The sequence below is a fragment of the Ceratotherium simum genome, chromosome 37 (genome assembly GCF_057802395.1).
Source record: "Ceratotherium simum simum isolate JZ-2026a chromosome 37, ASM5780239v1, whole genome shotgun sequence".
Taxonomy (NCBI): Eukaryota; Metazoa; Chordata; class Mammalia; order Perissodactyla; family Rhinocerotidae; genus Ceratotherium; species Ceratotherium simum.
This window is the reverse complement of record NC_141936.1, coordinates 6104886-6131370: the sequence shown is the minus strand read 5'-3', so window position 1 is coordinate 6131370 and position 26485 is coordinate 6104886. Positions and strand designations below refer to the sequence as shown.

Sequence of the window (26485 nt, the reverse complement as noted above, 5' to 3'; positions counted from 1 at the left end):
AGGGATATGGCAAATAAGAGGATGTGATCTTTCTTTCCCTCCGCAGTCACTGTCTCTTTTAGATAGTCCAGGTGACAATTTTGTTTTTGTTTGTTAGCAAGACCAGGTATCAGTTTTCAAGACCCTGTGGTCACTATTTGGGGACTCAAAGGCCAGAATATTTTACCAGACAATATGCCTGAGTAATGATTTTGGATGTTAATGAAAATTTAATCAGACCAAATATATTATTCAACCTCATTTAGGGAGTGAAGTGTGGTAAGTGCATTTACAAGTACTCACATTTATAGAACAAATGAGTCCATGTTTGTGGGGAGTAAGATGAGAAACCCACAGACTGATGTATGGGGGAAAGGATGATTGTTAGCTTGTTTGGGGTTTGGTTAGAAATAAATATAGACTATCCTCAGAATTAATTTGGGAAATACCATTATTAGCAAAAGTTCCTGGTAAATGCAGGCTCTTTTCTTCAGCTTCCGGTATAGAAATACTAGATGCAGTAATTGAGCCGAGCCTAATGACTCTAATTTTTTAATGAAGCAAATATAGTAAATAGTGTATTCTAAAAGCCAGTTTTGGTCTTTCTTTGGGGGAAGAAAAAGGAATTAGATGCGCAGGCTCACAAAATGCTTGAGACCAAGATGTGGAATCCAAATTATTCAGATAGAGAAAGTGGAACTGCCCACTTGACCAGAATTCTTGGGGTCACCTCCAACAAACCCAATGTGAAAACCAGCGATCAAGCCTTGTCAGCTCCTGTCACAGCTGAGACAGTTTAGGCCCAATTCCTTGTTCAAGGTCAATAGATAGAGAATATTGCATAGAGAAGACCATGTTCCTTCTCTGCTTCCAGTTGAATCATGCATCATGGCCCCATTAGCAGACCACATAGTGCAAAGCAAAGAGGGTGCATCTTGCCTCCCTCCTTCCCTCCCGTCCCCTTAGGTGGGATGTGAGGTCCATTCTCTAAGCGCTGTCAGATGGTCCACTCCTGCCAATTTCACTTCCCAGCTGGTTATTCTGTCCTCCTTCACAGAGGCTTGGGCCCACTGATTCCTTATTCCACCTTCAACTGCTATTGCAGCTGCAAAGTAATGGCCATCTCTCCAGCAGCCCATTTAGACGCAGCCATAGCCACAGACGGAGTCCAGAGGAGTTAGCTCGGGGCCTAGAGGCGTGGAGGGAGAAGGGGCTTGAATCCAGGCCAAGCTGGGTGGTGCCTGGTCCTGCCACATCCACGTATTAGCCATGATTTAGGGAAGGTTCGTAACCTGTGTGAGCTTTACTTGCATTATCAGTTAAGCTGTGGGTTATCCTGCTGAACTGGTGGACCAAACGGTAGTCTCCTGGTAGGGTCTCAAAAATGGCCTGTCACCCCCCTGCATCACTCTCCTACCATTATCTTTTTTTTCTTAGAGAAGTTAGTGGAGCGAATTACGAGAAACAATTCTTTGGTCATCCTTATTTTTGGAGCCAGTATTATGAACTATCCCTGAAAGTTTAGATCTTTTCCATGGCTGTAGCCCAGGGTTTCTGCTCAGCTCTCACTGTGGACATATTCATCGAGATAGAATGCTCCAGAGGAGGTTTTATGTTTCCGTCTTTCTTTCTATGTTGTTACTTCTGAAATCTCAACATCAGTTCTTTTAGAGTAGGAGAACCAATGGACCCTTACCTAATTTTGTGAAGGAGAAGAAAAGCAGAACGGGTTTAAAGAAAGCAAAGATGAAAGTATTCATATATGACATTCAACAAGCCAGCGTTCTCCAGCCAACCACGTAGAAAGTTGGCGTGGCTGACACGTGTGCTGCTGTGCGTGGGGTGGCATGAGGAAGTGGAAACGGAAGATCTGATCAGCTCAGAGACCAAAGTCTACCTGGAAAGTGACTACTTGGATGTATAGGGGTTAATAATAGTGCGGCAGGCATTTCAAATTCAGTCACAGTATATTTATTCAACATTAAATGTCAACTGAAATTCTAAGTTCTCTTTGCTATCCTATATTTAAGTATCATTGCTTTTTAGACATAGTTATTAAATCAAGTACAGGTTTATCATTTTTCAAACCTAGTTCTAAGCTTATTTTACCTTGGACATGTTTTTCAAGTTATAAAAGTTGAGTTATACGAAATTCAAAATGGAGTGATTCCAGGTTTAAATATAAATAGAGTATCGGTCTTCCTTTCCTTTAGGTTCATTGCCCTGCACTTTTGGTTTTTATTGTAAATGCACACCTGCTCATACATTGTTCTCTCATCCCCTCAATGCTGGAAAAACTGGGAGGCCTGAGCAACTCCACTTAAGTCAGGATGTCCGATTGAATTGGAGATGGAGTGCTGGTAAGTGGACAATCAGGCATCTGGGTAGGAAGGGGACGTCCTTGACCTCCGTGCCGTAGAGGCATGGCTTGTTCACCCTTTGGGGTCTTTTAATGCATAGAGACTGCTGCATTCCCAGGAGGTCAGCCTTGTCTCAGAAGGCCCAACAATATTTTAAATTTTCATCTTAATTTAGCATCACTGAGGCTGTAGCTCATTCTTCCGAGCCCTAGTGGCTCACCCAGAATTATTGGGGTTGTGTGTATGAGAAAATGCGCCTCGCCTGGTGTCAGCAAGGAAGGGACTTGCTAGCTAGCTCACTGAAGCGGGGGGGACCCCACACTCTGGCACCAGGAGGCACCCCCTTTGCTCTGATCTCTCGGGGTTGGGGCCACCATCACGCCCTGTGCATTCTTGTGTTCCGTGTGCTGAAACCCGGGCACTTGAAGTTCATGTCCTTTCCACATCTAAACCAGCAGTAGACTCAACTCACACAGAAGTCTCGGAAATGGTTCTCATTAGTTGTGAGCAGCCCCACGTGGACCACCTGCGAGTCCAATACTGAACCAGTCCCTGAGACTTGGGAGACGAAATGTGCAATGACAAGGCAGTGACCTTGACTTAGGCCACGTGTTGACCCAGAGTACACAGGCCGCGTTGGGGAAGGGTGAACTTCCCATGCAAAATCAGAAACCTGTGGTCATGAGACTAGGGGTTGGATGCAGGACAGCCACCAATATATGTCCCCTGCCCGAATTACCATTAAATTTCAAAACTGCCTGCTTGAGGCTATACCCTGAAGACCTCCTGCAAGTCGAGGTGGGTTCTTGCCATGAGCTCTGGTATCTGAGAAGCCACTAGGTTCCTGGTTGGGCACAATCAACGTGAGAGCAGAGCATGCAAGGACACTGCTGTAGGTAAGCAGAAAGAGACGCAAACTCAGTCACACCACATTTAATGGGCTCGGATTTGTTTACGTGGGAGCCAAGCATTCTATGTGGGGTGCCCTCACTGGAGCCCACCCAGGTTCTGAATGAGTAGTCAGTATCTTGGGTGATCTCAGTGCAGAGGTGGTACATTCCTGGGATGCTACTCTTGAGGCTTCCCTGAGCGCCTGCGGGGAGACCCCAGACATGCTTCCCTCCCCTCTCCTGTCCCGTACCCCTAGGTTGCTCAAGGCACATCCATTGAGGAGCATGCTGCCCTGCTTGCAGCCGCTGCTTTTAAAGCAGAAACTACAAAAGTGGATGCCCACAAAAACATGACTGCGTTGCACATCACACACACACCATCCATTTCTCCACGTACGCACCATACGTGAATGACACAGGACAGCGCTTCCTCGGCTTGCCAACTAGCTTTTGGATAGTAGCAAATATGAGGTCAGTCATAATAAGGAAAGACTAACAGACGAGCGTCTTCCACGGATGCCTATAACTGATTTTCAAGAATTCAGCATAGAAGTCGTTTGAGAATTGATTGGGTATAAAGAAAGGTTTTCTGATTAAAAGCATTGAAAAACCCACAAGTCTGCTGAAGTTCATCCTAAAATACCCCTTTTGATTTGTGCCACGTTTTTTGCTAGACTGTTGAAATGTGTTAGGTGAATGTAGCTACCCTCAGCACTACTGCCTGGATGATCTTGGGGAATTTTCATTGTTCTGGCAGAGGACTGGATAATTGACAAGACACCATGACCGTACATCATTTAATTTAGTATTGCCATTTGGGGAAAATGCTTACTTAATTGCTAAAAGCTTTAACTTTGTATAAATTCAAATTGAACATCATTCAGACTCCATAGCAATCTTCAAGAAATTCCATCATCGACATTACTGGAGAGAGGAAACTTAAGTTGGCCCTGTAAAATTATAATTCATTGAATTTTTCTTTAGTTCATAAGCAAATTACTATTCATTGCTCCAAGACATATTATCCAGGGTTTTGGTAACATTAGTTAAAAAATGAAAAGGTAATGCTGTAGAATATGAACATAACATCTTCAGAGAAATATATTTATCAAACTTTTTAGCTGCGAAATTCTGGAGGGAGTTTTTACCCATTAAAAGCACTTTTCCTTATGAAAGATAAGGCTCAATGTTTTTTCTTTAAAGATGTTGAGCCCTCAAGTTGCACATTGGTAGGCAGAACATATGAATTTGTTTAAAATGTAGTAATTTAGGGGAAAATTGTTTTAACCCTGTACAATATTAAGAAGTGGACCTTTTAAGTAATTATTATGACTCTTATCTAGATATGATAAAAAGTAATTAATATGAATTCTTTCACAGTGAATTATATTTTGTGTGCACAATTATATGTATTCATTACTTGATGTGTACTTCCCCTTTGTCAAAAGTTATAACGTATCCATCTACCATGAAAGGTCCATGTAACGTGAAAGGAGGTTTCCCTCCGTGCCTATGAAATTGATGAGCTGATGAGCTGGGAGAGTCTTACTCATATTTTAATGCCAGCAGTAACAGTCTTCGCACCCAGAGAACAGGGGCATCAAAGTTGGTGGTAGCAAGGAGTATTTGCCACTGTAATTGACAAATAATACCCCTCATAAATACTGCCAGTCTTTTCAATTAGTTTTCATCTAAAATTCGGGCTCCAAGATGATGGCCTGTCAACTGACAATGAATGGCAAAAATTAATAAATTGTCTTCTAAATAGAATGGACACTTAAGAAAAATTGGGCAGCCAATTTAGCACAGCATGAAGCGAGGGGAACCTTTTGTACTGGTGCCGGGCACTAATGTTGTCTCCATCTTTATTAATGGTGCTCGGCGGCTGCTGACAGTTTTGTTGCTACTGGCAACTTTCTTCATTAAAATTAAAGCCAGCATCAAATTCCATTAGCCGTCCTCTGGGCACCTTGCATTTTCTTATACATATTGTTTCTTTTATTAACTCCCTCTCCACCCATGAGAAGTTTTAAAAGAAGTGAAATGGGAGGAATTATTTGCCAAGGTCAGAGAACCAGTCTCTCTTACTGGGGAAGAATGTTACTTGTCCTATTAGAGCCCACATCCTAAAATCTACAAATATCTCTTTTTTGTTCCCTCCCCTTTCAAAATGGGAGCATATTACCTCCATAAATGATACTTTTTTGGGTCTGCCAGCTTTCAGATAGGAACAACTAATTAGTATCAGACTTTCTAGTTTCTTATTTTTTTCTAAGCAATTTTTTTTTTTTTTTTTTTTTTTTCCTGTTCTGGCTTCCCATTTCTAACTGTATTTCCATAGCTGACTGTACCTGGACACAATAGTAGCTTGACGCTTGGAGAGACTTGCATTTGTCAGGAATGGCTTAGAGTTATTTTCCCTGAAGGCATTACTTTTATCTGTAGAACAAATTTGAACCTTTGAAGGGAAGAAATCGAGCTTTGCTGAACAAGTTCTGAGCTATCGTCTGAAAGGCTGTTGCCTGCCCTTCACAGCACATGAGCAGTTCCGAAGGCTGAGATGCTGCAGCCCTGGAGCTTCACCTCTTTTGGTAGCGAGAAGTAGCAAACAGCTCCGATTCTAGGACAGCTCAGGTCTTGCCTGCGCGCTGACGCCGTCCGCCACCGAGCAGAGGTTGTGTGTCTGCCATGGATACCTCTTGAAAAGGAACTAGTCTGAGATCATCAACCATACGAGTTACTGTCTCCTCCCAAACTAGTTTCTTAATTGCTTTCTTATGCCCTGAGTAATGCTAAGTTTAGTTGCTAACCTTCCTCACAATTGTTTTTCTTCTTTTCCTTTCAATTTGTATCTTGCACTAAAAGAAACCCAGACACTCATTAAAACAATAAGGTAAGTGCCAGGCAACAAAGAAAAAGGCATTATACCAGAAAACCTACACTTAGAAAATCATAACTTACCTCTGAGCATCCTGGCACTCAAGGCAAAAAGGGAAATACAATTCTGAGCTCTGCTGAAGTCCTTATGCACATGCTTTCTGCATTCCTGTAATCGTGTCTAACTGACTTGAAACCATGGATCGCAATTGCAGTCATGTGCTGTGTAATGACGTTTCAGTCGATGACGGACTGCATGTAGGATGGTGGTCCCATAAGATGAGTACCATACAGCCTAGGTGTGGTAGGCTAAACCATGTAGGTTTGTATAAGTACACTCTATGATGTTCTTACAACAACGAAATCACCTAACAACAAGTTTCTCAGAACGTGTCTCCATCATTAAGTGACCCATGACTGTACTTTTTTTCTTCCTTCAAGGAGATAATTGATGGATTCAATATATAAGACTTACAAGGTTTCCAGTCACCAGTCTCCCCATACCTTCTACTCTTACATCATATATAAATATTAATAGTATCTAGGATAAGTGTTAAATAAAAGAGAATCCAACAAATGAAATATCCTTGTCTGTCTTGTTCTCAATTTTAGATTTTTTTTTTTTTTAATGTAAGAAGCACCTGAGATTCTGAGCAGTTCCTAGTTAAAGGTTGGACGGCTTTTTGCTTTGCAGAGAGGTAGTAGTTGTTGCAGTCTGTTTTTTCTAATAAATATTTCTGACACTTGAATAGTGAAGTGCATCCATCAAATAATTGCAAGAAGGCTCTGCTATCCAGTCTCCTCTTTGAGTAACCTTAAATAATCAAATGAAGAACATGTCAAATAGTTCAATTAGTTGCGTTTAAAAATAAGCATTCACTAAGACCATATTATTTGCTAACATGTAGATGTGCAATTATTTAATATTGTTGATGGGCCCGTAAAATGAACAGTCCCAAATCTCTGTGCGTGTGTACGGCCATCTGAACCCCCAAGGGCTGCTCTCCCACTTGACACTCCACCTCCCCAGTATCTGAACCCGGCAAGGAAACAATTGTTACTTGGTGACTGAACCCACTAATATGTTACAGTAAATGGGGCATGAAATACAATACTTTATATATAGTATATACTAAGTGATTCTTACATTGAAACAACAAGGCCATTTTTAACTTGCTGACACAATGTTTGCAGTGTTTCATCATTAAATTGTCCTGATTAACAATCAACTTTTAGAATGGGACCACTGGAGTAATTTTCTTTAATGTGATGAATCGGAATTTGTCGAACATTGCTTCATCCTCTTTTATGACTGGTTATTGGCATTTGAGGATTTGGAAGTGAAAGAAGGTGTAGTCCGTTTGATGTGGTCATTTCTATAAGTGCCTTTTTGACTGCTGCTGAGAATTTTATCCCAATTTTTTATATTAGTAAGGTGTCATAGGCATCATTTGATTTTACTTCATCAGGGAACCCATCTCTCCTTGATGGCAACAGCCATCCCTGTCTGTTAGAGCCTCGAAGTTGGAGCAGAGAAGACGTTCGTAGAGGAGGTGTGGTGGCAAGGAAGCACATGCAAGCTATCTCACATTCACCATCACCTCTGTCACCCACATGCACTGCATCTGTTCAGCAGGGTAGCCTCTGCCTGTGATTTGCGGGTGTGTGTGCCGAAGCTGTCTTCCTTCTCCTTAGTTCCAGATAAGTTCAAACAGATGAGCTGTTTCTTGTCTGCAAAAAGACCCAGCGGTGTCCCTGGTGGGCAGCTAGTGGACTGGTCGGTACACTGGTTGTGGCTCACCAAGGGCATGATTCTCGGGATGGCCCTTTACCTTCTTTATGCATACCTGTGTTTATAAGCACGTAGTGCCCTTTGATCACAATTTCCAGCAACCTGACATTTTCTCAAATGAAACTGATGGGGAAGACATTGGGATCGATAGAAAAGTTCTACCTGACATCTTAGATGTAACACAACTTAGGAACCATTTAGGAGGAAGAGAACTGTTTTGGACACTGTCCCATGGGTATCCTCCTAAGTGTCCCAGACTTAGGAGCTTACTGTCCCAGACTTACCTGAGCTCACTCCTTTCATCAAAGACCAAGAGCAGGAGTGCCCCCTTCAGCTCGGACACTACCTGGTGATCAAGCACCCAGCAGATGACCATCTCAGAAAGAAAACACTAATGTGCTAGCATATTTAGACCGCCAGGGACCCTGCCGTCCTCAGCGTTCAGTGATAGCTGTGTGCTCGCACAGCCCCAGAACATGACACTGACTAGAGTCGCTTTGTTTTTCCAGAAGCACAATCTCATTTTTTTTCTTAATTTCTAATCAGTTAATGATGGTATTCAATTTCCAAGAAATTACAAAGTAGTAATGGTGGTGGTCGTCATTGTCATCATAGGGACAGTCATAACAGTAGAAGGAAATATCTGTGCTGCTCATAAAAAAAAAAAAAATCACACGTGGGATGTTTCTGGAGATCAGGGCTAAGGATTATCAGGGACAGCCATAGGATTCATTTTCTGTGCCAGTTCTAATCCATGGTGGAGGCTGCCTGGAGTGCTGTGTTGAGAAAGCTTCTGAGGCTCACTGTTGCAGGTGCCATCTGTTGTCAGTGCAGGGTGAAGAAGTGGGAGCCCACTTGCCAAGTGGGTGCCAACCCCGGTGTACGTCATGCCCTAAAATGGACACATGGCTGTTTGCACAAACCTTTCTCTTTTCTTAGCTAGGAGGAAAGTGAGTAATCATTTCCTCCTTCGATTTCTCTGATAGAAACTCTAGTCTCGGTTTGAATTGCCTTCCTCTTCCTGTGCCCACATCTTGACTTCTGTAATAGAAGAATCCTGAGGCCGGGCCCTGGGTGGTCTTTTTCTTTATGCCGCCCTGTATCCAAAGTAGCAACTTATACTTACAATATGTGCAGTGAAACTCTTTGTATCGATTTGGTCTCGGATGAGATCTCTTTATGAACTTGCTATTTCTAATCAACTCTGCCTGTAGTGCAAGGCGTGTGCATGTAGTTACGACAATGGGATTGGAGCCCTCGAGATAATGTGAATTCAAATCTGGGTTTTACTTCTCACTGGTCATATTACTTTGCACAATGATTTAATCTCCATGAAACCTTTTACCATTCATGGTAGTGGTTATAATCGTTCAGCTATTTGTTCATACATTCAACAAGCATTTTTTAGACATTCGTTATTTGTTGGGTTGCAGAAAACAAAAGTAGACGAGATGAGAATGGTCCCTACCATTGTTAAGCTAGCGATGCGGAAGCTAAGGAACCACACAGGGAAGGATCTGATATGGTCTGGACAGCATTGTCAAATAGAAATGGAAAGCCAACCACATAGACAAGTTCAGTTTTCTTTTGGTAGCCATATGAGAAAGAGTAAAAAGAGCCAAGTGCAATTAATTTTAATGGTATGTTTTATTTAACCAAGTAGATCCAAAAGTTAATCATTTCAGCATGTAATCAATATAAAAAGTTATCTTTTTCTCCCTGCTATGCCTTTGGAATCTGGTGTGTGGTTTGTACCTACAGCACATCTCACTTAGAACTGACCACAGGTCAAGGCCTCAGTTGTCACATGGGGCTGGTGGTGACCTTACTGGACAGAGCAGGTCCAGACAAGGGAGTACTGAAACTGACCAGGAGACGCTGGCTGAGGAGGTGGGGAGGCAGCGGGAGGTGGGTTTTCTGGGCCCAGGGAACACGGGGGGCTGGGGGGTGAGTGCACTGTGGTTAGCCTCAGCTCTCTCACCAATACAGCAATGCTGGAGAAGCCACGGTGTGGGGTGACGAGGAGCTCACCTCTGCACAGGTCAGGCTACCTGTGGGACCCCAGGTAGTACTGTCCCCGGTTGTGGATGAGTATCACCTGGAAAGACACGAGCTCTGAGCAGTGGTAGCATTCAGGAGTCAGGTAGGTGAGCAATTGGCAGAAATGTGAGAGAGAAACTAGAGGGAAGCCAGAAGAGTGTATTTCAAAAAAAACATATTTATAAGTATTAGTTAGGGGAGAAGAAAATATCCCATGCAGAAGACTTCTAAATAGTTTACATAGTTATAAAAACCTACTTCATAGCTTACCTGATGCATTAGCTTTTGACTCTTACCGGGTCCAACTCCCATGCACATGCGTGCTGCGCACACACGCTCTAATAACGAGTTGCCTTAGCATGTATGATATCTGTGATGGTGGGTAGCTTTGGGATCATTTGCTTGAATAAAGAAGCAGCAGCCAGTCTTTTATTGTTGCATTTACAGGAATTCCTCTCTGCCATGTCCACGTGTCACTATGTACTTGCTTGTATTTTGTGAAAAGCCCCCCCTCGCACAAAAGGATTTGGCCCCTCCATCCCCGTCCTCCCTCTGTGACCCGCCTGAACACCTGGGTGTACTGGCTTCCTAGGCAGGCGATTGAATTCAGTTTATTTTCCTGTAGCTAAAGGAGAAGTCTCCCTGACTCTGAGCGGAGTCCATTCCCAGACCGTGGCGAGCGCCGGTTGGTTTTGTTTGTGGTTCTCGCCTCCGGGCAGTCTGGGTGGGAGGAGAGGACGGGCAGCAGGAAGGTGATTGAGGGGCTCCGCTCCGCTGCGCGGCCCACGGAGTCCCGGACCACGGTCAGTATTGAGGGGTGGCCCTCGGAGGTGTCACCCGCAGCCATTAACTGCAGATACTGCCGTCCCTGCTGCTGAAAACCTTGTGACAGAAAGAGGCCGGGTAAAAGAAAGAAAAACGAGACGATCAAGAGATAATATTAACTAGAAAACTCAAGAAAGAATCTGTCAGTCCTGCTGGAAAAATACTTTCTTTTTTTTTGTTTTCATGAGGGAGGTGTTTTTTTATTGTTGTTGCTGTTTAGTATGCCAATATATAGCAACTCCATTGTTTTTTTGCACCCGTGTTTAGAATTCATTTGGTCCTGGCTGGATCTTAATCATTCCGGCTAGACCTGCTGTGAAGTATAAATCTCTTCAGCGTCACTCAGAGTCAACCTGGTTTTTAAAAAGGGGGAAAAAAGCCTGAGAAACTTTTCTCCCTTCTCCATCGTCGTTCTTGGTCTTGTTATCCAGTTGACGCGGTATTAAATTGGATTCCGTGTCCATCATTATTAAAATGTGAAGTGTGTCGGTCACAAAGCATGCATTTCGGGGCAGTTAGCTGAATAATTCTTTTCTTTATTATCCCAAATTACTGCTGAGCTCTGGAGAGGGGAGCAGTTTAGCCAATTATTGCCATTTGAGCTGGATTTGTGGGTGATTAGCTCCTGGTCGAATCCAGTCCCGGCCGGCTCTTTGAAGCCCGGGCCGTGTGATTTTCTCAGCGGTGAGGTAGGAATAGATGCGGCTAATGACAGGAAGGTCGCGTGGGTGAGCTGACCTGTGTGTGGCGCAGGTTTGGGTTTCGCAAATAGGGCATCCACAATAACAAGTGTGTCACTAACCCCGCCGTGCATAATCGGGGCTTTATAGGATTGTTGGAGATGCTGACAGCTCAATTAAAGTGTAACCCTCTGTACCCTACAACCTGGCAGAATGACAGAAATATTACTAACCAGGAAGGGGAGGGGGTCACGAGGAAGCCTGTTAAAGATCCAGAATCATCTCCCCTTCCCATCGCCCCCTGCCCCAATGCCCTCCCCAGTACAGAACCAGCTGGGAGAAAAGCCTCCATTTGTGGTATAATAGATCCTCTGGAGGAGGGGTAGGGAGACAATATGACTATTAAAAAAAAAAAGAGTTCAGTTAAGGGGGCTTCCTGCTATTTCTATGGAAACACTTTAAACTAGATAGAAAGTTAAAACGGTGTAGTCATGGCAGAGCTCGCATGTGCTGGTTGAATTGTCTGGTCCATCTCCTTTTACCAAAACCTATATCCAAGCATCATGTATGTGAATTTGCTAGAAGTTTTCCATTTGAGGAGGATCTGGGGAAACCAGTTAATTGGGATTATTTTCTTACACACAGTGAATGATTCCGTTATTTAATTTACTTCTTAAAGAGTATTTTCTACACCTTGAATCACAAGCTGTGTTGATCCATAGTCTTGTCATTTTTGTTACACTCGCTTTTTTTCTGTTAAACCTTGTGCCCTGTAATGTCTGCATCACTCATACAGATGTGACTTGATGGCATTTTAATTAAGTGACAGCATAGTATTCCCTCTCCCTTCATTTTTGATTTTAGGTTTTGGATGTGTTGCATTGATATTTGGAGATTTTGGAGACATTTTAGAACTAAAAGTGGCTATAAATTAAGGTAGTTATCAGGACTGACCATGTGCCAGGAGCTGATGTGGATATGTGGGAGCCAGAGCCAGCTCAGACAGTCCTGGCCCCCAGAATTCCTGGTCCTTGTGGAGAGACGATCCATGTGTCTGTTTGCAGTATGCTGGATTTGAGGTGCCTAATAGACAGTCAGGGAAGGGCCACCAGTTGGGAATGAGAGGGGAGACTCAAGGGAGTGGGAAAGTGAGAGCTAAAGATACAGATGTGACTTGGGGACCTGTAGGGCGTGTGTGGTGACATCTGGCATTGTACCACCTTCTATGCTGGGTGCCATAGGCATGCTGCCAATGAGACCATTTCTCTGTCCTATAGCAACTCACAGCCTATTCATACACCATCATATTAGTCTGCTAGGGCTGCCGTAACACAGTACCCCCGACTGAGGGGCTGACACAACAGACATTTATTTTCTCACAATTCTGGAGGCTGGAAGTCCAAGATCAAGGTGTCGACAGAGTTGGTTCCTTCTGAGGCCTCTCTCCTTGGCTTGTAGATGGCGCCTTTTCCCTGTGTCTTCACATGGTCTTCCCTCTGTGTGTGTCTGTGTCTAATGCCCTCTTCTTGTAAGGACACCAGTCATATTGGATTAGGGCCCATCCTAATGGGCTCATTTAACCTTAATGACCTCTTTAAAGGCCCCATCTCCAAATACAGTCACATTCTGAGGTTCTGGGGGTTAGGACATCAACATAGGAATTTGGGGGGAAGTGATCCAGCCCATGACAGCCTTATCTAAAGATCCAGGTGATGCTTGTTGCAGTAGAGGTTATGGAAGCCCAGAGCCTGTGACCTTGCAGCTCAGGGCTAAGGGTAAGGAGGTGTTCCCCAGGATGTGGGGAGGAAGTGGAGGAGGCAAGAAAGGGAGAAAGAATTTGCCAATCTTAAATAAAGTTGATGGCTGCTGATTGCTTCTACATAGTTTCATATCCTAGAGCAGGGCTCAACAACCTTTTTCTGTAGAGGGCCAGATAGGAAGTATTTTAGGCTTTGCAAGTCACCTGATCTTTCCTGTAACTACTGACCTCTGCCAGTGCAGGGTGAAAGCAGCCATACGTACGAATGAACATGGCTGTGTTCCTATTAAACTTTATTTACAAAAACAGGCAGAAGATTAGGTTTGGCTCACTGGCCAGACTTTGCCAGCCCCAGTCCTGTAGGCTTCCCAACACTGCAGTCCATATTAGAGTGCACTGGCATTGAGGGTTCCTGTGAAACAGGAGTGAGTGCCATGCTCGGGATTTTACATGGGACACTCAGGATGCGGAGTTTCCCCACGTCAGTGCTGGTCCATGTGTAAGTGATGGAGGGATGCGAGGAGCAGGCCTGTGCAGTCTCTACCCCCCTCCACAGACACTGTCTGAATGTCCACACGTTTGGGTCCAGGCATGTTCTTGGTGAAGTGTGTATATGTTATCTGCAAGGGACAGCTTAGCTGTAACTAGAGAGCAGGAACAGGATGGATAAGTTTTCATTCTGGAAACGGCACAGCAGGGAGCAGCACCTGGATAGACCATTTTCCACAGGGAGCCCGTGCCTTGGGAGAAGAATATCTGAGCTCCTTGTACCAACGACCCCTTTGTTTCCCCAATTTCTAATGATGAAATTCCATCCACCTACCACCCATCCAAATGCCCTTTTCTAGTGTTTTTTTGAAGTCAATTATAAGTAAACCACACGTTTAATACATGTTACAGAAAAAATCTTGATTAGAATAAAAGTAATAAGCACAAATGTGGAAATTGAATGATTGGTATTCATACTCTGGCTCTCAGTTAAAGACGCCTGCTTTTCTCTGCGACGTTTTAGAAATTCATAGAAACCTTTAACTGCTGTAATGAGAATCTGTTCAAAAGTATTTGGAATGCGGATCATAAGACACTGAGGAACCATTAACAGGTGTTCATTATAGAACCAAAGAAAGACTCTAACCTTGCTTTTTTTTTTAGCAGTGGAAACATGAAACATTTCTGAACTTGTGTGGATGTATTTAAACCATGGAAAAACTATTGTCTTTTTAAACTTCGTAATTAGGAAGCTCTTGGCACCCCTCAAGAACAGCGGGATAATTCAATTTATATCCCTGTTAAATCAAACATGGACTCGCCTTTACTTGCAGTCAAATGCATGCATGGCCTCCAGTGGCTGTTAAAGCAGATGAGCAATGCTGCCTCGAGAGAAAAGATCAGCGCTTCGTGGATGTGCCTGTTGATGATCTGATCTGTACGTGGAGCAGCCTGCAGCCGCTGTTGCTCCGTTGCCGCATAGGACCCGGCTATTAAATGTTCCCTCTGTGCTGACAGACACCAGCGCCACTCGGTCCCTCAAACTCGAAACGGAGACTCATTTGCCTGGTTAAGACCCCCAGTCTTTAATGCAGTCAGTAAATCTTTGTTGGTAAATAATTGCTATCGAGCAAAGTTTTAATATAAATTTATGAGTGGTGTTTTATCACAGCTTGGGGCTGTAGCCAGCACTGAGTGATGGATTTCAGATAGCACTTCCATTCGTTACATTAACTTTGTAAGTTATTTAAAGCTTGTTCACTTAACATTGCTTTTGGCTTTCAATGACCTCTTGGGACTGGGCAAAGAATACACATGGCTAATAAAGAGATTGCAGCCAAAAGACAATTCTGCTGTTTGCTCCACCATAGAAAAAGTTCCTTGAGCAAAAAAGCCAGTAGTGCCTGCCTGGAATCCTGATATGTTGGCTGTAGTTCACAGTCTTTCTGATGTGTCAATAAATTAACTAGGTGGTAGCAATTAGATCGACATTTGCCATTTCCAAGTAAGATAAGAGGAATCTTTGAGATGTCACAAAGCCCTTAAATTTCTTACTATGCAAACAAGTAAAAGATGTGAAAGCTTTAAAATTGCTCTGGAGGGTGAAATGGTTCACAGAGAGGCAGCATAGTGTCAGGGTTGTGAGTATAGACCGTTGCTCCTGGCTCTTCCTCCTGCGTTGGTTATCTACTGCTGGTAGTTAACCCAACTCATAGTGGTTTAAAACAATGACTATTTTATTATTTCTCATGATTCTCGGGGTCAGGACTTTGGACCAGGCATATTGCAGAGAGCTCATCTCTGTTCCACAAGATGCTTTCTAGGGCTGGAGCATCCAAGATCATTTCTTCATTCACGTATCGGTGCCTCAGCAAACGTGGCTCAGACAGCTGGGGGCTGATGCCAACAGGTCAAGGGCAGTCATATATCCGAGACCTCGGTTCTCCTCCATGTAGTCTCAGGGTCTCTCCCTGTCACGGTCTCCCCAGCAGAATCATTCGACTTCTTTCAAGGCTGGTAGGGCTCCCAAGGGCATAAAAACAGGAGCTGCCAGACCTTCTTAAGGCTTCAGCCAGAATGGGCACAGCGTAATTTCCACCACGTTCTGCTGGTTACATTGAGTCAGAAGGCCGGGGACCACACAGGGAGCTGGTTTTTTGAGGGTCATCTTTGGAGACTAGCTACTTCAATCTGCCCTCCCACATGCAAAGTACCCATGTGGACCCTCATCCCATCCCTAGATCTGTAAGGTCTCATCCTATCATGGTATCCAGCTCAGGCTTAAAGTGCAGGATTGTCATCTACATCAGGTACCCATATGGATGGGGCACCTCAGGTACCATCCTTTCTATCTGAAGATGAGGGTACTCAAGAGACAAGTTATCTTGCACACACACACACACCTATGCACATGCACACTAACACATGCATACACACACAGTGCTGACATGGGGACAGAAGACCTGTAGTAGTTACTGGTCCATAGCAGCTCTCAACGCAGCCAGGCACATGCTGCTAACCCGCCCTGCTCTGGGCACAGAGAGTGTTCTGCTCCCTGGAGGGCATCTCCTTGACCCTGGGCTCTGCCGTCTGAGTAGACCTTTTCCATAAGAAATGACCTGTGTTCACAACTGTGTATCTTTTGCAGCCTGCTTCCTACTGTACTTAGGTGGAGGGCCCAGATGCTTCTTTTCATTCTGAACTTTCTCTGTGCCTTTTAGTCCAACATAGTATAATTCCTTTAAAAACCTTGTGGGTGTCCTTTGTATTGAATTATAATCCATCCTACTAGACAAAGGCCAATCCACACATCCCTATCTCTGATCCACAGATCTTCTCTAATTGGAAGGGTCTGTGAGGTCCTGCCTTACCTCTTTCTGAGTTCTCATGAAGGGGGTCAAACTGCCTCACCATTGATGGGTCTTCATTCTGAGATCACATCTACCAGCATCCTCGGGATTTGATCTTTGTTCCTGGGCCAGTTCTTACTCTGCGAGTTTTGTATTAGCAGGAGAAGCTGGGAATGAGAAACCATTTTTCTCGTAGTCTTTAAATTGGAAATATTTTTTTCTAATTCTGCTCGAAAACTCCCATGAACTCCTCTTACTTCTCCCAGATTTTATCAGAACCTGTAGCACATTCAGCATTCTGCTCAGAAGTCCCCGTAGCCAGGCCCACAGGTTGACCAGGCACCCTGGCTATGCTGTATGTTCCTGCAGACAGCAGGTCTGCTGATGGTCTGCCCGTGCACAATTCGGGCCCCCTTTCTCCACCCTCCAGTCTCGTTTTCCTCCCTCTCCTTCCAGCCTCCATTCGGGGCTGTTAAGTCCCTGCCAGCTTCAGCCACCTGCCTGTTCCAAGCCAATGCCTCAAGCTTTTTATTTTTGTTACAGTAGTACAGGATGTTGTTCTTATATTGTTGCATACCCCAAACCTTAGTGATTTGAGAAAACTATTTTTTTATTATTTCTCATAATTCAGTGGGTCAGGACTATGGACAGAGCACAGGTGGCTTCTCTGTAAGAGCTCCCCAAAGCAGAAGCTGCCGGGTTTGTTAAGGTTTAAAACCAGTGTAGATAGTGTCACTTGGGCTGATTCTGTTGTTAAAGTGAGTTGTTAAAGTATCCCCGAGTTAGTGTGGGATGATTTACACAGGTGCATGAATATTGTGAAGGTTGGCGCAATGGGAGCCATCTTGAGACCAGCTACCAGGCTGGCTGTGTGTGTTGGGCAAGTTACACAACCTCTCTACCTCAGTGGCCTCAGCTGTAAAATAGGATAATCATAGTCATCACTTACATCAGGTCACCAGGAGCTTTCAGTGGGTTAACACTTGTAAGGCTCTGAGAGCAGCACCTGGCTCACGATGGACCCAATATCGTTTTGAAATAAAAATTTTTTTAAGTAGATGCATAATCCACATGAAAGTCACATAAAACGTTAACTGTAATTGATGTCCACACTCTGATAGCTGGTCAGCGAGAAACAATCTTAAGTGAAAGATGGTTTTTACATGTATGAAAGTGGCATCTGAAAGATAGGCCAAGTATGTATTTTGACATTCTGCCATGCCGTTTTGCCCTGGGTTACACAGAATCAAAGAGACTTAAAATCATAAGGGCCATTTGCACTCGCTGATGGGAACTGCCTACCCGTGTGTCTCTGGCAGAGAGCCTTCCGGCCTCTGTCATCTTCTAGCTAGTGGGCTCATGGCTTCGTGTTCTTTAAAAGTTTAAAATGAACTGTTTTTAGGGTTTTCCGTTTTCTTGGTACTTAGAGTAGAAAGCATGTAAGTTTGGGAAGACAGAAGTGTAGGGGGTACAGTCTAGGGGGTTCAGCCTGGTACAGTGAGGGGCTGCCAGGGTGCTGGAGTGTTATGGTTGCATCAGTAGAAGTTTGTCCCAAAGGGAGGCGATGGTTCACTCTCCTCCTTCGGCGCTTTGGGGGATGCTGACTGTGTTCAGAGGAGAGTCCCATAGTGGCAGAGCAACTGGAGCCTTTTGCTTTGGGAAGAGTTTGGAACTAAGCGGGGCTTGGCTTGTGTGGCCATGTGACAAGACGTCTCACTGGGGCTCTGTGGTGGCTGTCCTTGGTCCCTAAGGGCTTGTTGGGGAGAGGCTCTACTCTCTTGCTGCAGCTCCAGAGTTATGAACCAGGCTCCCCCCCCGGAGGGCAGTGGACTACTGCTCAGGCAGCTTGGGCTGTCCAGACCATGGGTTCACTGTCCATAGGCATGCCCAAGCAGGGACTGGGCAACCCCAGGGAGGGATCAGGCAAAAATGTTAGTTTAGCAGATTCAGGACAGAATGGTTTAACTTCAGGGGTCTCTTTAGACTCTGAAGTTCTGTGATTCTCATTTGGTACAAATACTCTTAAAAAATCATTGTTATCAGTGTTCAGAATTAATTTAAGCGCCAAAAAAAAAGCAAAAGAAAACACATTTTTAATCCACAGAAGCTGTTTCCTGGGTCTCCTCATTTGTAGTCCAATTGAACCTATGATTACAGAAATTCGTCTTTCTTGCTGCCTTGGAAGCCCCAGCCACACGCCTTAACTCATCAGAAAACTTGTGTCTCAGCATACTTTTCAGGATGGGGCTCTTTTTATCATTTCTAGAGAGACAATATACAGTTTGCTAATATCTGCTGGTGTTTTGGCTAACTTTTTTAAAGGTTTACACGTGTTAGTGCAGACGTGGACCCTGAGGTCGGAGAGCTGTGGGCACTAACTCCACAGTCCTGGGCTTTCTTGGGACCGGCCCTTCGAGGAAATGCGGGTCTGCGGATGGCTGTTGTCTGTGTGACAGGACGGAGGTCCCAAGTGGCCCCGCTGTGGGAGGTCCAGCGCCTCCATCCAGATCCCACCATCTTCTTCTGATGACTCTTGGCCAAAGGTCGCAAACCTAAAGCCTGCGTGCATCTGGCCTGCAGACATGTTTGGTTTGACCTGTATTACATGCAAATAGTGTATAATCTGTTGCCAGTATTTTAAAGTAGGGAGCCATTACATGAAACTCCAGTTTTTCTCCTTCTCTTGCATAATCAGGAAATCTGGCAGCACAGACATAGACCCTACGTTCTCTGCAGGGTCGCTGGATCACGCAGTCCGGGGCCCCACTCATGGGAACGTGTGGTCCTGCTGTGTCCTAGCTGAAGTACTCCACCCCATTAAACAAGCCTTCTCAGGTTTGCAACAGTCCTGATCACCCCACTCCTGGAATTTTTTCGTAGGGTTGAGATTTGCTTCCATAAATCCTCGTCCTGTTCTCTTTCGTCTTTCTCAAAGACACTCAGAGTTTAGAGCATCCCTAGGTACCCTAAGATTTAGCAAACAGAAATCCATTCCTCTGGATCCATACACATTTTTTTTTTGGTGAGGAAGATTAGCCCTGAGCTAACATCCGTTGCCAATCCTCCTCTTTTTGGTGAGGAAGACTGGCCCTGGGCCAACATGCGTGCCCATCTTCCTCCACTTTATACATGGGATGCCTGCCACAGCATGCCTTGATAAGCGATGCGTCGGTCCGCGCCCAGGATCCAAAACTGCGAACCCCGGGCCACCAAAGCAGAGCGCGCAAACCTAACCACTATGCCACCGGCCCAGCCCCTGTACACAATATATTGTAAGGAATATATTTGAATTTGCTCACAGTGGAGTCATGCTTGTCTGTTCCCTCCCTGTGTGAATGTACAGTATAGTACTGTTCGGTCCCTACAAGCATGGACTCCCATCGCCCTCTCAGGAGAGGTATCAGGCTAGAGGAGCCTGCCGGGTCCTGAGCGACACCCCCCCCTTTCAGGTTTGGTGTTTGTGCTCTGGAAGGAGGAGTGGGTGGTTCAGGACTGAAGGCTTTCAGCCAGGCAGTAGGGGGACACTTGAAGGTTTGACTAGTGTGGTCATTGCCCACAAGTAGCCCAGCGTAGTGCCAGGAATGAAGGCGGCAGGGTGGCTGGTCCTGGCACTTCCCGCTGACAAGTTCCCTTACCTCTGAGGCTCAGTCTTGTCTGGAACGAGGGAGCCGCAATAACTCTGCTCCCCCTGACCTGTTGCTTATGGGGAGCAGGTGAGCGAGTGAACCTGACAATGCTTAGAAATGCATCAACGCGTTAGCGCTCAGGCCACTTGCAGAGAAGTGCAGCTTACCTGCTCCCGCTCTGCCGCACACTGGCAGCTGGGCGTGCCTGACTTGGGTGCTGCTGTGAGGTGGGGAGCAGGGCGGTTGATCTGCTCAGTCTCCACAGCAGTCTTTTGGGAGGTTGGGGGTTCGGGTAGTAAACCAGCTGGGGCCAAGGCTAAAGGGCAGAAATACAGCTCCTAGGACGCCAGGGTGTCCTTCAGGCCCCGCAGACTTTTGCAGCATTTGAATGGTACATGTAACCAAAGATTATCCTCCAAGGTGACCCATAGAATTTATTTAAGATTGTCAAGATTTGGATTTTCTTTCCCCAAGACAGTGTCCTAGTACCAAAACAAATCAGCCTAGTTTAGTTCCCCGATGATGTCATCTCTTCACGTCGACTCCTGTTTGAGCTGTTTCCCTCTATCCTCTTAAGAATTAAGTCCTTGCAGCTCACGCTGGGGAGAGGATAATCACGAGTGTAGGATTTGCTCATGGAAGTACCCACATGCTGGCTGGAAAGAGTGGTATCCATCTGTCTGCATGGAGCCCAGGTCTGTGAGCTGCGGGCTGCATTCTGTTTGAGCAGGGAGGCACAAAGCTTTCTGAAGCCCCGAGCAGCTCTCAGCTACCCGTAACACCAAGGTGACCCCTGCCCCTGGTCTTGTGGGAATTCCATCAGGAATGGATGGTGGAAAAATGTGAGCCCACAGGAAACTTATGTGAGGTTTTGTTATGCTAAGTTTAGAAATCTTAGAAATGCGTTGGGGGGGGAATTTAATGATTTTAAGCAGTTGTTGTTTATTGCATCACCACGGATGACCGCCCTCTCCCGTTAGTTCTCACCATGCAATGAAACTTGTACTATCACCTTGGTTTGTAATCAACGTTTTCGTCTGGGCCTGGTTCTCTTTCTTGATCTCAGTGCCATATTTGGTTTATATTGGTTTAGATTCTAAGAAATCAAGGGACGCCCCGTTATGTCACATGCTTTTCTTTAAATAATAAGAACTTGCAAAGAAATCATCTTCCAAAAGTTCACCTGTGAGTTGCTTCAAACTCTGAAATATTTTCCCCCAGAAACAATGTTTAAATGGTGGCCAGAGTCCCCAGCTGGCTCATAATCCATTATATTCATGAAATTTGGTATAAAAAACAGTATTGTCACAATATTGGTAATTAATTGGAACCTGGACTTAATTATCACATAAAGATGCTTACTTGATCTTTTCTAGTGTTGTGGTTCCTGAGGGATAGCAGAATTAGGAGGTCAGTGGAGGGTGGTAAAAATTCCCAAGGAGACTCACGGGCGCTCTGCTTCTTCAAGGTGTTGAATTCTATTTCAGACTTACAACTTTCCTTCTGCCTCAGTCCAGCTGCATTAATCAGTGTTAGTCTTACGCTTTCTCAATCACAATTATGACCACGTGAGTTTATAAACAGACAGCCAGAGGAAGGGCAAGTAAGGAGGCTATTCCATTTTCCTTATTTTACGTGGACAGGAGTTAGAAGAATCCAGATATGAAAGCTCAAGTTGAAATTCCTGAGCTCAGAAGGCGTGAAGCCCCGACAGGTGAGAGAAGGTGTGAGGTGAAGGTTTGGGGCCTGGCGGAGCTCAGTGCTGCCGTCCACTTTCTTATCCCAGGAAAGCCTCGAGACAGGGCGGAAGGGTTGCTGGGAATTGGCCGTTGAAACAAGAATAAATTCTCATCAGTCATCTAAGGAAGACTGGATTAAACCTGCTTCAAAAGTGTGTTGGTTTCAATTTTTGAATGGTTTTCAAGAAGCCCTAATATGCTTTCATTAAAAATGGATTAAAGTAAATTATACACGATTCATCTATTAAATGCTATTACTAAGTGTCCAAATGGAATTTCATTTTTTAATAAATTAAAAATCTGAAATGAAAAACTGTAAAATGTTCTCAGATGTAAATATCATGAAGTAAGAATGTGGTTAATGTCTTATTTTTAGAAAAGAAAATTTAGGTTTCGTTATACCTTTAGACGTTCCACGTGCACTTATAACTGGGTTATAGGAGAGGTATAATGGAGCACGTCACGATGATTTTTATTATATTTTTGAACCAATGGCGCATCTCATAGTATCATGAGTATCACAAAGTTAAGTTCTACACACACATGCACACAAAAGGAAGTTTGTTGAATATATATGTTGTATATAAAAGAGGAGGAAACCAAATTACCAAGGTAACGATGAGTGTAATTTCCATTTTAAGATGACAAAGATAAAAGTTTAAACTTTTTAAAATTACCTATGTGCCTACTTTTTTTTTTTTTTTTTTTTTAATTTACACTGGGCTTTATATTTGGCTCCTTTTTCCTTACAGGGCATGCTGTTGAAGCGAAGTGGCAAGTCACTGAACAAAGAGTGGAAGAAGAAATACGTCACCCTGTGTGACAATGGCGTGCTGACCTATCACCCCAGTTTACATGTGAGTGTCTCCCCCTCCGAACAATCAGCAGGCATGGACCTCAGCATGCACACCATGGGTGTTGGCGGGGTGGATGGGGGTCCTAACCCCGGTCAAGCCTCTCCCCTCTGAAGTTGAAGTAGTACTGGGTCTCCTGCTCCATCATGAGATAAAGAATATGGCCCTTACACTCCGGTAAACCATGTCCCTCTCTTCCCCTCCCTAACAGTCAATCTGTAGCTCTCTGATTCTACAAAGAATTACAATAAAAGGCACAGATGAGATAAAATCTTAAATGAGAGTAAAAAGACAGGAAGAAATAGTAAAAGAGAAAGGAGAGAAGACAGCATCTATCTCAAAATCTAAGATAAAGGAAACAACGACATTGGAACCCAGAATTCAGCTCTCAGCAGCTGAGAACAAACACAATAAGATAAATGCAATTCATAACTCAGTTTTTATTGTCAAAAACAAACACATAGCAGTTCATAAGGAAACAGAAACTTTATGTGTTAATAAAATGTTCTGTCTTGGTGATTTATATAAGATAGATTAAAATACAGAATTAATTTTATTTTGGGGGGGAAATGCAGACATTCTACCCATAGTGAGTTCTTTTAGAAAGCCTTGATAAAATCTGAAGGTGGGTGTTAGTTATAGTTCCATAACAACACATTCCGTGAATCTTGCGTGATGTTTCTCTGTCTTGATGTAGATAAATGTGTAGATTAGAATATATAGTGTTAGCTGGTCATTCGATTATATCACTGTGTTAAGTTTATAATTTTAAATACTTTAAAAAAAATTGCACAGTCATTGACAAGAAGTTAGAAATAAGCATATTGAAGAAAATTTAAATCACTCCCCAAATACCACCTGGAGAGCATGACTGCTACATTTTGGGGTGTATGCTCCCAGGCATTTCTATGCATATGAGCTTTTTCCTTCCACAAGCACGGTCACCGTGTGCATGCCGTCTGTGGGCTGCTTTCCCAGATAAGGATAGACCATACGCACCTTAGCATGTCAGCAAATATACTTGTACACCACCATTTTTCATGGTTATGTAATATTCACTGTGCAGATGTACCCTAATTGATTTAACAGTGTCTCCAAAATGGACATTTGGCAAATAAATTTACTTTGAATTATTTTTACTAGTATAAGTAACTGATCAGCATCCTCTATTTACAACTCTGTACCCTTGTTCATTTCCCTGAGACGGATTCTTAGCAATAGGCTTCCTGAGTTAAAGACTATGTGTGTTTCTATGACCTTTGGTATATGTTGCCAAATTTCTGGAAAGAGTGTATCAGTTTATCACCTCCGGCAATATACCAGAGGGCGCTTTCCCTGCACTCTGATGAAAATTTACCTTTAAAAAAAAAAATGTATATATATGTACATACAAATGTATGTGTATACACATATATACATTTTTTCCCCCAATAGGATAGGTAACAAGTGATGTCCTTGTTGTTTAATTTGCTTCCTGGAGTGAATTGCCTTCTTCCCCCTTGTCTTACAGCAGTGGCTCACTCTTTGAACCACACTAAAAAGCAGGTGTTCAGCAGGGAGGCTGCCGTCTCCCTGGCTTAGTTCTTTCTAAGACCCTGTCTGAAAGCAAAAGTCTGATTATTGACCCAGCTGCTTTCTGTCACTTAGAGAAGTGTAATCAAAATATTCTTCTCGCTAAGGCTCACTGACCAGTAAAAAGTAAGATCTGCATGATGATAATTTCAAGTCACCTTCCACTCACCTGCTGAGCCCAGGCTCAAACAGAGGGACATTTGCTGCTTCTTGCCAAAGGGAGAAATTGTAACAGTATGTACTGGAAAATTCCTATAGGAGGACCGACGCCTACTTTCTGTTCATCCCAACCTCTTGGTTATATGATCACAATCAGTTCTTCAAAAATCCTCCAGCCAGGCTTCTTCTTGTGATATCCCTCAGTGTTTGCCAATTCCATCTTTTTTTTTTTCTTTTAACGTGTATGCATGGCTATCCAGGCAAGGAGCACAGTGGGGCTCTGTTACATAATTGTATCACAAGCAAGAGCCAATGTCATTTTAAAGTGCAGCGCAGTTAATGCCAGTCTCCTGGGAACTGAGATTATTAATGCAGGTGCATAGTTCCTTAAGGGAGTGGCTTAATCTTGGAATGGATTTAAATTACTAGAGCATGGAGAGATGGCGTGACCTTCATTGTAATCCTTCCTTGATTTTATTTTCACTACCAAGATTTGGGTGAAAGTTTGGAGGGGCCGTGGGTTCCAGGTGTATTCTCTGACAGGTCCCTGGAGTGAGTCTCTTCTCTTCCAGGTTGTTGGGGAGCTAGAGCCCCAACAGCTGAGTTAGTCTGGCATTCTTTGGTTCAAAATAGGAAGAGGTATTCAAGAGGATGCCCATGGACAGGGTCCAGACTTTTCTTAATAAGAAATTTGGGAGCATGCAGATGTTTTGCTGATTCAAATCTCAAAATTCTACGCCATGAAGAATGGCCCGATTATTTTGGTCTGGAAAATTTCAAAAGTTGACTGAACCAAATGATCTCACTTAAACACTGATTGCACTGTAACACCCACTTCCTAGATTATCACCAAGATATATTGTGGCATAAAGACCACTAAGGTGACAATGAGTTCATTGGCCACATGCAGTGATGACATAAGTGGTTGAATATTGGGGAAATCTGTCCACATTGGTGGCTTTGGATGTCATTATTGTTGGTCATCACTCTGTTACTGGCCACAGAGCAGGGGATCTGCACTGATTTCAAATAGCAGAGCCTACAGCCTATTCCTCTCCAGGGAGCCAAGGAAAAGAATCTGCCTAAACAATGTGACACTTTGGGTAGAATTTTCTACAAAGATTTAAGTGTTTATCAATAGTGGAGCAGCTGTGCCAGCTCCTGGTGTATACCACTGACTTTCGATGCTTAGGTAATTTATTTACCCAAAGGAAACCAGCGTACTTTTTTGAGGATGGGATTCTATAAGATAAAACTTCTATAATGGGATGGGGGTCGGGGGCTTGAGAGCACCAGGCTTGGGGATGCATCCAACACGTAAGATTCAAACAGATGCTATGCGAGGCCCACAGCAGCCCCTTCAAAACCAACATGTACGTGTAGCCATGTGGCTCTCTTCTGGCCGGCCCAGACATGTATGTCCTGTCCACACGTGTGCTGCTGTCTGGCCCTGACTCTATCACTAGCGACCTCTGACTTGGTGGTCATGTTAAACCCAGGGAGCTGGGTGGGATCTTGCACACAAGGAAGATGAAGAGTAAACGATTGAATCAAGTTCACATAGAAATGGGCCGGCATGTGAGGACCCTTAATCATTTTATTGCAATCCCTTCTTTATGATCCCTTCACGAAAAGTTCAAAGTGCTCAGGAGTATTGGCCACCTGTGTCGAATAGCATGGCCTGTAAGGCTGGACTCTCCTCCAAATTAAATTCCCAGGTGAGCACCCCAACCAGTGCTCCTGGACAGACAGGCAGGCAAGGGCCAAGAGTTGACTGAGAAAGGTGCAGCGTTTGCTGCTGGAGGACAGAGCCGCCCCACTAGCCTCTCCCTGCTCCATCCTGCTGTCTCACCACCTCGGCTCCTGCACGCTCCAGGCAATGCCAGTTTTTCTCAGACGTTTGCTTGGAAAAGATGCAGCAGAAGGCTGTAGCTATAACTTCCTTTGAGCGTGTGGGAGCAGGAGACTGACCATTTCCTAAACTTGCTAAAAAAA

The 26485-nt window shown here is 44.1% G+C and overlaps 1 protein-coding gene across 7 annotated transcripts in view; it reads left to right on the top strand.

Moving 5' to 3' along the window:
• The window catches only part of AGAP1 (ArfGAP with GTPase domain, ankyrin repeat and PH domain 1), a 561603-nt gene that overhangs the window by 327404 nt on the left and 207714 nt on the right, over nucleotides 1-26485 (top strand). For all 7 annotated transcript variants that reach the window (XM_004427710.3, XM_004427711.3, XM_087424644.1 and 4 more), the window contains one exon: nucleotides 22658-22762. In XM_004427710.3, the coding sequence (XP_004427767.1) occupies nucleotides 22658-22762 (105 nt within the window). The remainder of the gene's footprint in view (nucleotides 1-22657; nucleotides 22763-26485) is intronic.